The sequence below is a fragment of the Zingiber officinale genome, chromosome 10B, assembly GCF_018446385.1.
Source record: "Zingiber officinale cultivar Zhangliang chromosome 10B, Zo_v1.1, whole genome shotgun sequence".
Lineage (NCBI taxonomy): Eukaryota > Viridiplantae > Streptophyta > Magnoliopsida > Zingiberales > Zingiberaceae > Zingiber > Zingiber officinale.
Genome location: NC_056005.1, coordinates 28324159 through 28339056, shown reverse-complemented (window position 1 = coordinate 28339056; position 14898 = coordinate 28324159). Strand labels below are relative to the sequence as shown.

Sequence of the window (14898 nt, the reverse complement as noted above, 5' to 3'; positions counted from 1 at the left end):
GACAAATCACCCAAACTTTCGTTTTGGATTAATTAAGAGTACCCACAACGTAACAGGAAATAGTGGCCGGTCTTGAAACCAAATAAGCATTCTCATCAGTATCATCATGCACTATGAATCTAATGAGAATACGTGATAACTATGCAACTATGCAGTAAGGCCAAACAATATATTAATTGAAGATCCAAAAGATCAAAATAGTTGCAGCAAAAGTTTTACTTTCCATTCATCATCTCTCTTGTCACTTTTCCAAATCTCTCTCTATCTCGCCATTCATTTCTATACACGACCCATTTTCCTATGTTGCACCGACACCAAGGAAATCAATGAAGGGCAACTTCATCTCATCCCTTGCGTAACTCGTTTCGCCATGCAATCGAGCACGGTTTTCATTTACTGAACTGGTTTCAGGGTTTGCAGAGCAAGCAGCCGACTGAGCCAAACCAGGCAGCGAGTTGATGAGTCTCCTGCCACAGTCTGCAGTCTTCTGGTCGCATTGATTCCCTGCACCCAACGCCCTTTTTCCGTATCCTATACAGATAGATAGATGGGCAATCCACAAAATACATCAGACTTCGTATCAAGGAGCAACTAATAAAAGAAGGCATTTTTTTTACCATTCAGGAGATCATGGCGGTGTGTGCGGCGAGAGCCGCATCTGAAGTGGAAGGGGCTGGCGTTGATGGTGGATTCCCCACTGCTTGAGTTGGGAACCGCCTCCGTGTTCTTCCCGAGGATGGATTGGGCCTGGTGAGAAGATGATGGTGATGGGGAAGAAAGATTGGGGATGAGGTGCCTCGTCCTCCTGTAGCAGCAGCCGCCATTGGAGGACTTATCCCTTTGCCTCCTGGCCGTGATGACGTGCCAGTGATTCTTGACCGCATTGTCTGTTCTTCCAGGGAATAGCTTGGCAATCAGTGCCCATTTGTTGCCATACACCCTGTGCGCTGCGAGAAGCCTCTCCTCTTCTCCCTCGCTGAACGCCCTTCTGTTGATTCTTGGATCCAGTTGATTGAACCATCTTAGCCTGCAGCTCTTCCCTGCAAACACACATCAATCTACAATCACAATTCCAAAAAATAAAAAAATAAATTTATTTATTTTTGTTAGATTATTGGAGCACGCACCTGATCTGCCTTGCAACTTCTCAGCTATGAGGTTCCAGTTTTGAGGTCCATATTGGTAGACCAACTGCTTCAGCTTGGCATCCTCAGCTGGCCTCCAATGACCCCTGACACAAACCCTGTGATGCTGCTGCGAGCTCTTATGATGCTCCAGCCCCTCCTTCGGGCTCTGAAACCCCCAACCCCGCTCGACACTAGCAGCCCTGCACCCTTCCTCTCCAGATGCAGAACCCATTCGTTTCTCTTCAAGCTAAAGGCGATGGAGAAAACAGAAGGCACTATAAATGGACTTTATAGGAACATGCCAAACACTAGCTGATGAGGAGCATAGTTTGCAGAGGAAAGTTGAGAATGGGTGGTCTCTTAAAGCAGCATGAAGGAGACAGCAGCTATGAGAACCCAAAGAAAGAAAACAACCTTGGTTGAGGAAAACCACACTTCACCTCTCCCTCCCTCCCTCCCTCGCTTATGGTTCACTTAGTTTGAGACGGTCAGAAGTGGTGCTATGCTGAGTGCGTCGGGGTGCGTAAGCAAGCACAGTTTCAAAAATGGTACCCGCTCGTGTGGGTTTTGGAGTTTGAGTCACCCGGAAATAGTTTGTTTTTATAAGAGAAAGAGAGCTCGTGTTGTGTGTGCGCGCGCGGGTGTCCCACTGTGCCTTGACAGTACCACCAGGGCTGCCCTTGTCTGCTTACAACCCCAGGTCTGGCCTCTCTCCCTGTGCTTTGGCGTTTCAATGCAAATAAACAAGTTGCAAAACCGATGAATTTAAAACGATGCCGACTTTGACCACGGCCAAGGAAACTGCACATCGCTTTGGCGTTTCAGAGCGAGGGAGCCAGCGAGCTTCCTACTCTGCACTATTTTTTTTCACCAAATTTTCTAAACGACAATTTTAAAGGCAAAGATGAAAAGGAATTTTTTTTTTGTTATAGCAAAAAAAAAAATTATTTTATTTTTTATTTTAAAAACACATGCTAAAATTATATTAACATGGGTCAGCCAATTTTATCAAAATTATTGCACCGTTATTCCGAATCATTGGAAGACGCCCCTATTTTATTTTTAATCAAAATAGCATTCCATCAATCAGCAATCAAGGTATAATTATCTAATTATTCTTTAGTGCATTATTTTGATATTATTATCTCCTACCTTCTAGTCCCATAAGATAGTTATATGGAGAAGATAAGTCTTTGTCATAACAAGTAATAATTTATAGCAGCTATGATTTTATAGCTGCTATAACAAAATAAATTTATATTGTAATAATTACAAAATCATAAATGTTATAATGTGAATATTATTAAATAGGTCAAATTCGTTTGATACTATATTTAATATATGTAATAGAGATATTGAGGGTAATTTTTATAAGCACCTAAGGTAGTTTTGATGTGCTTAATCAAGTTAAGTTAGGTTCTGTTGTATTTAATGCCTTGTGTTTAAGTATGCAGGAACTTAAGAGTACAAGAATTGAGCAAAAAATACAATTAGTGAGAAGAAAGGCACAGGAAAAGAGTCGACAGACTCGGTACATTTGAAGGACAAGATGTTACGGAAAAATATACTGGTGGACAAGAAGTGCGTGTGTGACGTTCGAGGGATGAGAAGTCAGGGAGGAAGTCTGGTGGAGGAGAAAGACAGAGTTGGGTTCGGGTGAACTCAACTCCAGTTAACAGAGCATCACCTATGCGAACAAAGATCAGCTAAGAGGTTGATCTGTCTCATGGAAGGCGCTTGCAATGACTTGGAAGACGCCTTGCGTGAATAATGCGAAGGCGTCTTCCAACCTATTGAAGGCGCCTTCAATAGCCGTTAGCCAAAAATAAAGTTTTATCTTTGGCGAATAAAACTTCTCCTATTGAAGGCGCCTTGAACCACCTTGAATAGGGATGGCAATGGGTCGGGTTCGGATCGGATTCTATATCCTCCGTACCCATACCCATCGGGTATAGGATATCCAATGGGTATACCCATACCCATTAAAGGACCGAATATATTCTATACGTGTAATTTTTCTTCTTTCTATCGAGCTATTATCATTCAACAAAAACATATTAAAATTAACATCATATTAAAATATATATATATAATTAAAAAAATAGATTAAACATCTATATAGGCCTACTAATATCAACAAAAAATAATAAGTTGATTTTAGAAAAAGAAAATTTTCTTTAATATATGTATATATATTATTTAATCGGGTATTCGGGTCGGGTATCGGGTATTGATAGTCCCTCCATACCCTCCTCCATTCGGGTCGGATGTCGGATCCTCCATCGGGTTCGGGTGGAATTGCCATCCCTAACCTTGAAGGCACCTTAAAGCAATAGATAATATTTTTAGGAGGTATAAAAAAGTCCTTAGACATAGGAATTTAACAACTTCTGTATTCATTTCCTAGTATCTTTTTGAGCTATCAAAAAGTGTAAGAGACTTCTCTTCCTTCAATGAACGAAATTTTTCTAGTGATTTCATCTGTCTTGGATTAACAACTACCTAGATTGTAATCAAGTAAAATTCAATCTTCTTACTTATTCTTTTTATGTTATTATTATTTTCATTAATGTTAATCGTCTATAATTGCTTAATCTAATTATGTATCATTGCTAAATAAAAGTAAGAAATTGTTTTATTCTAACTTTGATAATAGGTTATTCATCTCTCCTTTAGCCGGCCTGATGCCCACTAATAATTTTGCTATTTTATAGGAGAACTAGGGCGTATTTTTGATTAAAAATTGAATAGGGAGACTCATTGGATGATTCGAAAAAACAGAGTCTGTTTTGATTTTTATCCAAAATTATTTATACGAAAAACACTGATGGAGATTTTCGAGATAAAAAAAATAAAATAAATATTTTTTATTTTTTAAAAAATTAAAGTATTTTTTAAAGATCATAGAACTAAGGAGCATTTTTTCTTTTTCATTTTAAAGAAATATATTGTACTTTTTATGAGATGAAACTAATTTGAGTTTAGAACTAGAATTTGTTGACTTACGTTGCAATGACATGCCGTGTTATGTAAAGATAAATTAAATTAGCAGTTAGTGACAACCTAATTATGATCCCGGATGTCATCTTATGTTAGAAACTAGTAAGAAGGATGATAAAATGAAAGAAGGAAGTTAATTAACCAATATAATGTAATTACATTGACATATAAAAAAAATTTAGTAATTAATTATATTTTGTATATTAAAGTGAGGGAGATAGTATGAGTAATATGATTTTAGTGGTCGTCAACGCGTGGGCCAGGTATAATGTCAGATTGAAAAACATTTTGCCAAATACTACGAGAAAAAGAAATAAAGTCTAATCTATAAATCACATGCTAAATCTTAAATCCAAATAAGTTTGAGGAACTTTATGGAAAAAAGAATATTTGTAGAACTCCAACAACACACATGTAACACATTCAATCTCTCAAATAAATATTAAATCATCTTGTCTTAAAAAACATGGGCTATTTTAATTTGATAGCATGCAAGTACTTGTTTATCTATTAACTAAAATAATTTGAATTGAATCTCAAGCCATAAAAATGTTAAATAAGAGGTACCATTTTTTCCTCCTTTTTCATCTCTTCCTCCACTCGAGTAATTAAACACATGACACACTGTCAAAGAATAGTTGTTAGATTATGGGTAAGTCAAGGATTGATGCCCCCGATTCACTCATATTGTCCCCCTTTAATTTGTATCTTTAATCACTTATCCAGCCCTTTTAATGATTAGGTTAAAATATTGAACAAAAGTTGACCGATTGAACATTAATTAATCTTGATGGGGACATGTTAATTAACCACGTTTCTAGGCAATTAACATGAGTTTATCCCATTCATTATGTTAAACTTCATGCAAAATTGTTCTCGAGGGAGTAAATAATTAAGAAACTTAATTACCTAAGAATACATCAAGTTTCCCCTAGTTTGACTTGTCCTAATATTAGGATTAGGAAAGCCATTCACCATAAAAATTCTAAATACACTGGTTCAGATCTTTCTTGCAATGCTGGCTCCATCAGCACCTTAATTCAATTTAGGAGGGCACAGCGAAAGGTTTTTTACGGATGAGTAGTGAAAAATGACTGAGAAATATCTGAGCATTCCTTTTCTCTTAAAATATACCAATAAAAAAACAAATTCCTATTGCCTTGTCGGCCTTGACTAACTTACATTATCATTTAGTTCATGCATGAATTTTCCATCCATCTATTGTTTTCATATGCATGAACATAGTTTCCTTTCCCCCTAAAATTTGACTGCCGACACACAATTATTATGAGATCCTAAAAATCTCCTAAGCAAATGGATATACATATTTCTCATTTCAATTTACTTTTAATATTTTTTTTTATTAAAAAAAGAGAGTATATTGGCTATTTTGTCTAAAATATTGTTTTTAACTAACAATCATAGTCTAATATGCTATCTAAATTGATATTTAGAACAGTTTTTTAAATAATATTATCTAAGAATGAATATTTGTAGGAAGAGATTATGTATCTGATGGGTTGTTTAAACTTCATGTAATGATCATTAGGTCTAAGATGAATAAAAATGAGAGATCTTCTACTTATATGCTTAAGTCTTTATATTTATGGTATGGTAGATTAGGACATGTTAACTACGATGTGTCGCGTAGATTAATAAACATGCAGAGTATACCTACATTTCATCTTGACCCGAAACACAAGTGTGAGATTTGTGTAGAAGTGAAATTGACGAGGTCATCCTTTCAATATGTTGAAAGAAGCAACGAACCATTGGGCCTAATCCACACCGACGTTTGTGACCTTAAAGGTACACCAACACATGGTGAGAATAAATACTTCATCACTTTTGTAGATGATAACATAAAATACTGTTATGTGTATCTTCTCAAAAGTAAGGATGAAGCTATAGAGAAATTTGCTCTCTACAAGAATGAGGTTGAAAACTAACTTAATAGAAAGATTAAGGTGGTTCGAAGTGACTGAGGTGGTGAATATGTGCCACCGTTTACTGAATTGTTTGCGGAACATGGGATCATACACGAAACAACAACATACATGGGATCAGAAGCTATAGGCTCTTATGATGGACCTCACTAGAGAGAGACAATTACATCTGAGATAGAATTTATCTTACAAAATCATACTTAGGAACTTGTGAACCTTCCTCCGGGAAGTAAATCAATAGGTTGCAAGTGGATCTTCAAGAAGAAAATGAAATCAGATGACACAATTGATAAATATAAGTTCAGATTGGTAATCAAAGGATACAGACAACGAGAAGACCTTGATTACTTTGATACGTATTCTCCGGTATCGAGAATAACTGGCATTAGAGTATTGTTGGGTATTGTCGCTCTATGAAATCTCAAAATACATCAGATGAATGCAAAGAAAGCCTTTCTAAACAGAGATTTAGAAGAGGAAATCTACATGGACAACCTGAGGAGTTTTCTGTGTCAGGACAGAAAATAAGGTTTGTAGATTGGTGAAGCCATTATATGACTTGAAACAAGCACCAAAGTAGTGGCATGAGAAATTTGATAATGTCATGAAGGAATGTATATTCAAGATTAATGAAGGCGATAAATGTGTCTACATGAAAGCCACAGAGAGTGACTATGTCATCTTGTGCCTATATGTAGATGACATACTTATCATTGAGAGTAATGATAAAATAATCAAATCTACTAAAGATATGTTGAACTCAATATTTGACATAATAGACATGGGCCTAGCTGATGTGATTCTAGGAATCAAAATTCTTAGAACAACAGAAGAACTTGTTCTTAGTCAGTCTTATTACGTGGACAAAATTCTTGAGAAATTCACCAAGGGTGATACTGCATTGACACGAACGTCAATAGATACGAGTCAACATCTATCAAAAAATCGAGGTGAAAGTATCTTTCAACTAGAGTACTCTCGAGTGATTGGAAGTCTGATATACCTGATGAGTTGTACACGACTAGACTTGGCCTACGTAGTAAGTAAACTGAGTAGATACACAAGTGATCTCAGTGTTGAGCACTGGAAAGAGATAATAAGAGTACTGAGGTACTTAAGGTATACTCGTGAATATGGTCTGTACTATACGAAATATCCTGTTGTGATCGAAGGATACAATGATGCAAGTTGGATATCTAATATAAAAGAATCTAAGTCTACGAGTGGATATGTATTCACTCTAGAAGGTGCAGCCATTTCCTAGAAATCTTCTAAGCAAACCGTAATAACCAGATCCACAATGGAATCTGAGTTTATAGCTTTTGACAAATGTGGTGAAGAGGTTGAATGACTACGACAATTCTTAAAAGATATTCCACGATGGCCGAAACTTGTGTCGATAATTTACATACATTGCAATAGTCAATCATCAATTGGTCAGACATAGAGTCATCTGTATAATGGTAAGTCTAGACATATACGTCATAGACATAATACCATTAGACAACTACTCTCAACGGGAGTATCACTGTTGACTATGTGAAGTCAAAAGATAACCTAGCGGACCAAAGGGTTAAACAGAGAGTTAGTTGCAAGCTCATCACGTGGAATGAGCTTAATGTCATTGTCAGCGTTCAGTGCAGAGGGCACCCAACCTATGCTGACTGGATATCCTAAGAACTAGGTTCAAAGGGACAACTAATTTACATTGACTAGACATGCACACTGTAGGGGAACAACCCAATGAATCAGTAAAGGATGAAGGTTAAGAACATGACTTTTAATGATCCAAGAAGAGTAATGTGAAATACTCTTAAAGGATCACCTATGTGAGAAAGAAGTGGAGTCGTTTCGAAGAGAATTGGAGGCACAATTCTTAAAGCTTATCACAGAATCAGACATGTTTATGGTCAAGAATAAATACACTCATGAGAACTGAGTTGTATCAGGAAGAGTTCTGGGTGAGATATGTCAATGCTTACACAGACAACAAAATAGTTTAAGGACATCGGGTCTACTATCAGCTAGTAAGCAAATAGATCTTCAAAGGGAAGGTTCAAAGGGTAAAACCTACCTGTCCAATACTGAACTCAATTGTTGAATGCTATCACATACCCTATCTCTATTCATCTAGGGGATTGTTGGAGATTTGTGAATGGAGAAGAGGTGGAAGAGGCATGGAGCTCCATTGTGAATGAGACTTTAGTCTCACATGGGGAGCTCCAAGGCAAATAGGTTGGTTTATATTGATTCACATACATTGAGGATGTGAACAAATACATGAAAAGAGGCTCTCTCTCACGCATGGGTGTACAAGGGGGGGGGGGGTGCAAATCCAGGGGTCCGGATTGCACTGAACCATGTTGACTCGTGTGCGGGCACAACTTGCGCGCACTGAATGCCTGACTGGTTGGGGCAAAATTTGCCCAAGCGAAACAATCAATATTTTGCCACGTAAACCTTTTTGCTGCTTGTATAACAGATGCATTAAAGAAAGATTAATGCAGCCGAGTGAAATGGATGCATTAAAGAAAAATTAATGCAGCCGAGTGAAACGTTGGCGTTACACAGCTGGCAAATATTGATCATTAAATGATCATTAACACTGCCATTGGTCTAAGCATCTATATAAGGAGATTGCGGTCATAGGCAAAAGGTTACACACATAGAAAAGCAGCAGAAGCTCTCCGTCTACGTTTTCTCCTCTTCTGTTGTGCAACTTTTGCACAGCTGAGTGCCTGTGATAGTTTGGGTACCACTTAGTTCGCCGTGACTACTAGTGCTTGATGGAATCATGGTGTTATATCCTGGGAAACAGACATTCCGAGAAAGTTTCGAAGCACGGCAGGAGGTGGATGTTTCAAGGAAACTGGGTTTATCGTAGGTCTCGGTTCGCTCAACTCTAGACCGGTCGCTTCGCTCAGCTGTTCACTCGCCCGGTTGCTCAGAAGCGTGCTCATCCAGTCGCTTTCTAGTCTTCGCCCGACCTGCCTATAACTCGCCCGGTCGGTTAGCTCTCTCGGCCTCTTTGCCCGGCCGACCTCCAGCTCGCTCCACCTCTTCGTCCGGTCGGCCTCCAGCTCGCTCGGCTTCTTCGCCCGGTCGGCCTCCTGTTCGCTCGCCCTTTCGCTCGATTGGTCGCTCTGCTGCTCTGCCCGACCGACCACTTGGCTTCTTCGCTCGATCTATCTGTCCAATCAACCTTGATCTTGCTCGACAGTCGATCGCCAAGCTCGGTCGGCTAAGCTGCCCGTCCGACCTTAAACTCGCTCGGTCTCTCTGCTCACCCGACCGGTTGTAAGCTTGCTTGGTCACTACGCTCGACCAGTCTCAAGCTTGCTCGAGAGCTAGCCCGCTCGATCACTGTGCAGCCTTCGTTCGGCACTTGGTAGATATTAGCCCCTGCTGGCAATTTGTAATTATCAGCTCAGGCCATTTGACAGATAAGTGAATTTAATTCGATATATTTAAATTTATCTAATATCTCATAAATATCCGACAGTAGGTTATTTTCGCTAAGATAATATTTATCTATTTAAAATTAAAAGTACATATCAAACTTTAAAATGTTAAACTGTTTATCGATCTCTTTCAAACATGTATATGTGTGCTATATTATTCAAATGAAGGGGTTGTATTGTTATCCATCATGCTCATCGAACATAGATGAAATAAATATTAATTATTATATATTCTGAAACATTTATTGGTTATATCTGTTGCGTTTAACTCGGGCAAGCACACCGCAAAGTTCACCGTCAGAAGACATTCTTCTTCATCACTCGCATAATTTGATACCTTTCTCCATCATCCTCCCTAACTATTATGGACCGTCCATTTCTTAAATTCATAAATATTGTATTGGTTCAGCAAGTGAACAAATTTAATTCGTCGATCAATAGTTGATAGAAAATTAGGCCAAGTCATTGATTTGGATAAGAGGGATTTGACTGCCTTTTCATCTTTCTAATCCATTGTTCTTCGTTTAACTTCATGAACTCAATGCTCCACTTCTACTCTTCTTTCTTCTTTGGAGTTAGTGCTATCCGTAGATTCATAAGCTGAATAATTTTACAGTAAAATAATACAAAAGAACACAGGCACTCACACTTGAAACAAGAAGGCAGAGTACTAGCATCCAAAAAAAAGAAGTGATTGAGCGTTCCTTTGAGAACCTTTATAAGTGGGGTTTTGCTATTCGTGGGGGCAAAAGGAATCAACCATTGCCTTGATTTGCCCCAAACTCCACAACCAAGACAAGCCTTGGTCCTTATCAATATTTTCCCCCACAACTCTTTTGCATGTCCCTATTTGATTCACTTGATTCAAGATTGGCTTAGTGGTTAGCTAACAAACTGCCCTTGTCCATCTCTTCCAAATTTTCATTTCCAAGAATCATTGATAGCTAAACTTCTACACCTCTACGTACTAGAATCGACAAAGCTAGAGGCTTAAGTTTGACATTAAGCATGGCCAAGGTGTGATAAATTAGTCCCAACATGGTGTTTAATGAATCCAAATTCAAATTGTCCTCCTAGTTACTTGAACCTTAATGAACCCAATTGTTTTGATAGTGCTGTGGAGAGTAGTGGATCATGACAATTGCTGCTATGCCATCAACATCTGCCTGCATGCAGGCACTGTTTATTAAGAAAATGAACTCTTGGTAACACCGCGGCGTACTGTGGCATTGTCAAAGGCAGAGGGAGCATAGGAATTGGGACCATCAGTGTGCATCAAATGTGAAACAGGGGAAAATATTAATTTGAACAAAACTGGTGCATCTAATTTGGCCTCATAAGCTTGTCCTTCTGAAATCAAAGGGACAGATTTAAAGGCTATCTGAATTTACATACACCCTCACAACTCTTCAATCAGCCCTTTAAGTCATGCAACTGTGGGGTTTGCTCCACTGTTTCTGTCCTTAAATGTTGTGTCAGCTTCAGCATGGATTGACTTAAATATGCAGAAAGGAGTCCTGCACGAGCTTCTGTAGCATTCCCAGTACCATAAGTAGTAGATTGTCATGTATTTGACTATCATATTGATAGTTGCAAAAGGTGGAATCGTCATCTTAGTGGTTTTCTGGATCCGGTTCCACAGATATTCAGAGAAGGTAAATCACGGTTAAGTTGGACAGGAGGGGTGACTGGGGGTCGAGTGGAATTTAAAGCACAGCAGACCGAGATTTTACGCCCGTGTGCAACTGGCGACCCTCAACCCCTGAACCTCCGTTGCAAGCGTCAGACACCCTTCTAGCTGATCCATCCCGTGGGGGCACACTGGAAAAGGAAAAATAAATGAGCTCCTTTCTCACATTAAAAAAAAAATCTCTTTATCCTGATGCGTGAATAATTGAATTTTGTTTGGTGGATTAATTTTTGTTGGACACGAACAATTTATTGCCGGAGATTTTAGGGTATTAGCTGAATTTAAATATATCGAATTTAAATTCACTTATTTGTTGAAAAGACCTGAGCGGATAATTTCAGGCTGGCAGCAGGGGTTGGTTTCTGTAAATTGCAGAGCAAAAGACCAAGTCTGTAGAGCGGAAGATCAGGTCAGTAGAGCGGAAGACCAGGGCAAGTCTGCAGAGCGGCAGGATAGGTCTGCAGACCAGAGCAGCAGACTAGAGCGGTAGAGAAAGCGGCCGAGCGGACGAGTTGACCGAGGCCTGCGAGACGCAGTTTCCTTGAAACAGATTCGCCCACCTCCAGCTGTGCTTCGAGGCTTACAAGAGACGTCTGTTTCAAGGGAAAATGCTGGTTGTTCCACTTGGGTAAATTTTTGCCCTGACCGGTCCGGCATTCGTGTGCGCAGGTCGCGCTCGCACACAAGTCAACTTGGTTTAGTGCAAATCCGGGTCCTGGATTTGCACCCCCTGCGCATCCACGCGTGAGAGAGAGCCTCTCTTCATGTATTTGTTCACAATCTCAATGTATGTGAATCAAATATAAACCAACAAAAGTACCTTGAAACTCCTAATGTGAGACTAAAGTCCCATTCACAATGAAACTTATTCTCTTCCACCTCTTCCTCCATTCACATTTATTCAACAGTTTTTAAGTAGCATTGGATTGGTCATTGGCAGTTATGGCTCCATTGCTGAATTAAGGTTGGAGTTATTTCTTTTGATGAATTATATATCCACTGAGTTTGTGTGCATTAGAGATCTGCATAGTTTATCTCTGAAATTGTCAAGCTCCTGAATTTCCCGAGACTGTTCCAGATCTAATCCCAGGTCGGCCAAGCCCAAGTTGATCTTACTGAGAGGTTGTCGTTCCTTCTAGCAGCAAATAGTCCAGAATAATCATTGCTTAAAATGGTCTCTTCACTGGTCTATAGAAACTCCAGTCCCCAATTTAGGCCTTTTCACAAATAGGATCATTGTTTGTCTTGCTTGATTTGAGAGATATGCTTGTTGGTTGTGACTTTCTAGGCTAGGAGTTCGGGCCAAGAAAGGGCTGTTCCTGCTTCATTGTGCTGCAGCAGAACACCACTATCATGCATCAGTAGAGACTAGAGACTGATTATGCTTTTGTAAATTTATGATGAACAAATCCCCGAGTGAAATAGGGTTGGTGCAAATGGTCCATGTTATTGTGACACCTAAAACAATAGGAAGCAGATAGACAGTCGCAGGATAAATCACTTGGTGAGTCAAAGCACTGTAAATGAGAGTTAGCCTTCCTCCAGTGCTTAGGTATCTTTGTTTCCATGGGTGTAATTGAGATGCAACTTCAGCTGTCATCGTTCTCCAATATGCTAACTTTGGCCTAATAACTTCCTCCTTGAAAACTACAACACCCAAAGGGTTCTTCTTATAGAAGGCTGTGAATATTTTTCATTAAACCATTTTGGTCTGTAATCATTTGTTTTTTTTTTTGTCACTGCTACCAGTGTAAGCCTTGATTATGAAGCATAGCTTTAATTTCACTTGGAAATTTCAGAACTGAAACTTCATAAGGTGTTGAAGCTCTTTGGTAGGATAAAGTCTCATGTTGTTGACTGCCACTTCTGTTGGATACAATGCTTCTAGAGTGTTATTGTTCCACTGAATGAGGACTCCCTACTGGCTTGTCATGAGCCTCAAGCATTCTGGAGTTCTTTTTCTATGACTGTAAGATGCTAATCTATTGCAAAAGCCGAAAAGCCTTATTGGAAGTTTTTAGTAGAATATTACGCTCATCAAGATTTAGCTTGGTAAGTGTCTAAGAGCATTCAAACATGATGAAGAAGACCAAGTGATGACATTTGACATATTTTTTACATTCTTCATACACAAATTTCAGAGGAAGTTATGTGTTATATCATGGAGAAACCATGTCATTTGAAGATATCTTATAATCCATCACATTGTCTAAGAAAAGGATAGACAAGTAGATTAGACACTTGGGGTTTCGCGATAGGTTCTAATTGAAAGAGAAGTTGAATAAATGTCAAACAACTCTATGTTCAAGGTCGAAGTCTTAGAGGGGAAGGCGAAATGTCAAACAACTCTATCACACAACACAGTGCAACCATCATTTAATGTCATTATTTTGGAAGGATATACGAAGAATCGCGAAATGGGCAAGGATTTTTAAAAATTTTATGTGACAATATTTGACACTTTCCTGAGTTATTGAAATAACATTATTCAATATGAATAGTTTAAGGATTATGCTTGACTTCGAGTGCATGGTTATTTCAATTATGTTCAACTATGAGCCACATGATGTCAAAAATATATATGTTAATTATTGAGGGTAAAAATTAAAAGAGTATTTTTTTTAATTGAAATAATCAAAAAGGTATTTCTTTTTTATTTTTTTATTAAAATAATATTCCAACTCATTTTTATTTTCAAAAATATCCTTATTTTTAGTATTATTATATCAAGCTACGAGATCATAGTTAATATATAATTATAATAGCTACCATATTGTAGTTGCTATAATATAATATTAATTTTTGTTAAATAAAAATAAAATATTTATCATCTAACAAGTATGATTCATAGTTATTACACCATAATATTCATTAGTGTTTATAAAAGATGAAATATTCATATTGTAATAATAGTAAATTATAACTACTATAAAATAGTTTTATTTGCATTACGAGAGTTAAAGTATTCATAGTATAGCATATTTTAGCAGTTATTATATTTTTTAAAAATAAAAATAAGGTAAGAAGAGATGAATTCTTTTGATAATAAATAAAAAAGATACAACTTTTTGACTATCCCGTTAAAATAAAATATACAATTTAATTAACAAAACTATCAAACTAATATAAACTTTAAATTTGACTTTTATAATATTTTACATCGTAAAAATTATTTAGATTAATATTAAATTAGTAAAATTTAGATATTGTGATGGCGGCTGATACCCTTGTAGAACATGTAAGAAAGTTACTCAACACAACATAATTCTAGTTAGCCATTACACTTTTGATCACGAGTGCATTATTAGAGGCCCTCGGATTATTGTGCATGGTTAGATCCTCCAAGTTCCCTCGGATGGGTCTAGTGGTTAGCGTATGAGGTGTTGCCATAATGAGATCTGAGGTTCGAATCTCAACAAACCGAGGTAAATACCTTCCTTATGTGCTAGTCACTATTCCAAAGGCTAGTAGCCGCCCGTGATTTACCTCCTCCGTGTTGACCTTGGAACGGGTTGACGGGGGCGCTGGGGGCGAATGTATTCACCTTTTACCACAATGGTTAGGCCCTCCAAGAATTTTTCTCTAGTGGGACGATAAATCTAAAAAAGCTGGCAGCTTGGATGAGATTTAGTGAGCATTTCTTAATTTATCTTGGTGGCTGATGAAAAATTTCT

The 14898-nt window shown here is 38.0% G+C and overlaps 1 protein-coding gene across 1 annotated transcript; it reads right to left on the bottom strand.

Annotated features, from left to right (window-relative positions):
- Positions 1-155: 155 nt before the first annotated feature.
- Positions 156-1576, bottom strand: LOC122029809 (transcription factor MYB54-like). The gene is made up of 3 exons (XM_042588939.1): positions 1128-1576; positions 618-1040; positions 156-531 (listed from the first exon to the last, which is right to left on the bottom strand). The coding sequence occupies exons 1-3, from the start codon at positions 1357-1359 to the stop codon at positions 299-301; spliced, it is 888 nt and encodes a 295-aa protein (XP_042444873.1). The 5' UTR covers positions 1360-1576; the 3' UTR covers positions 156-298.
- Between the last annotated feature and the right edge of the window lie 13322 nt (positions 1577-14898).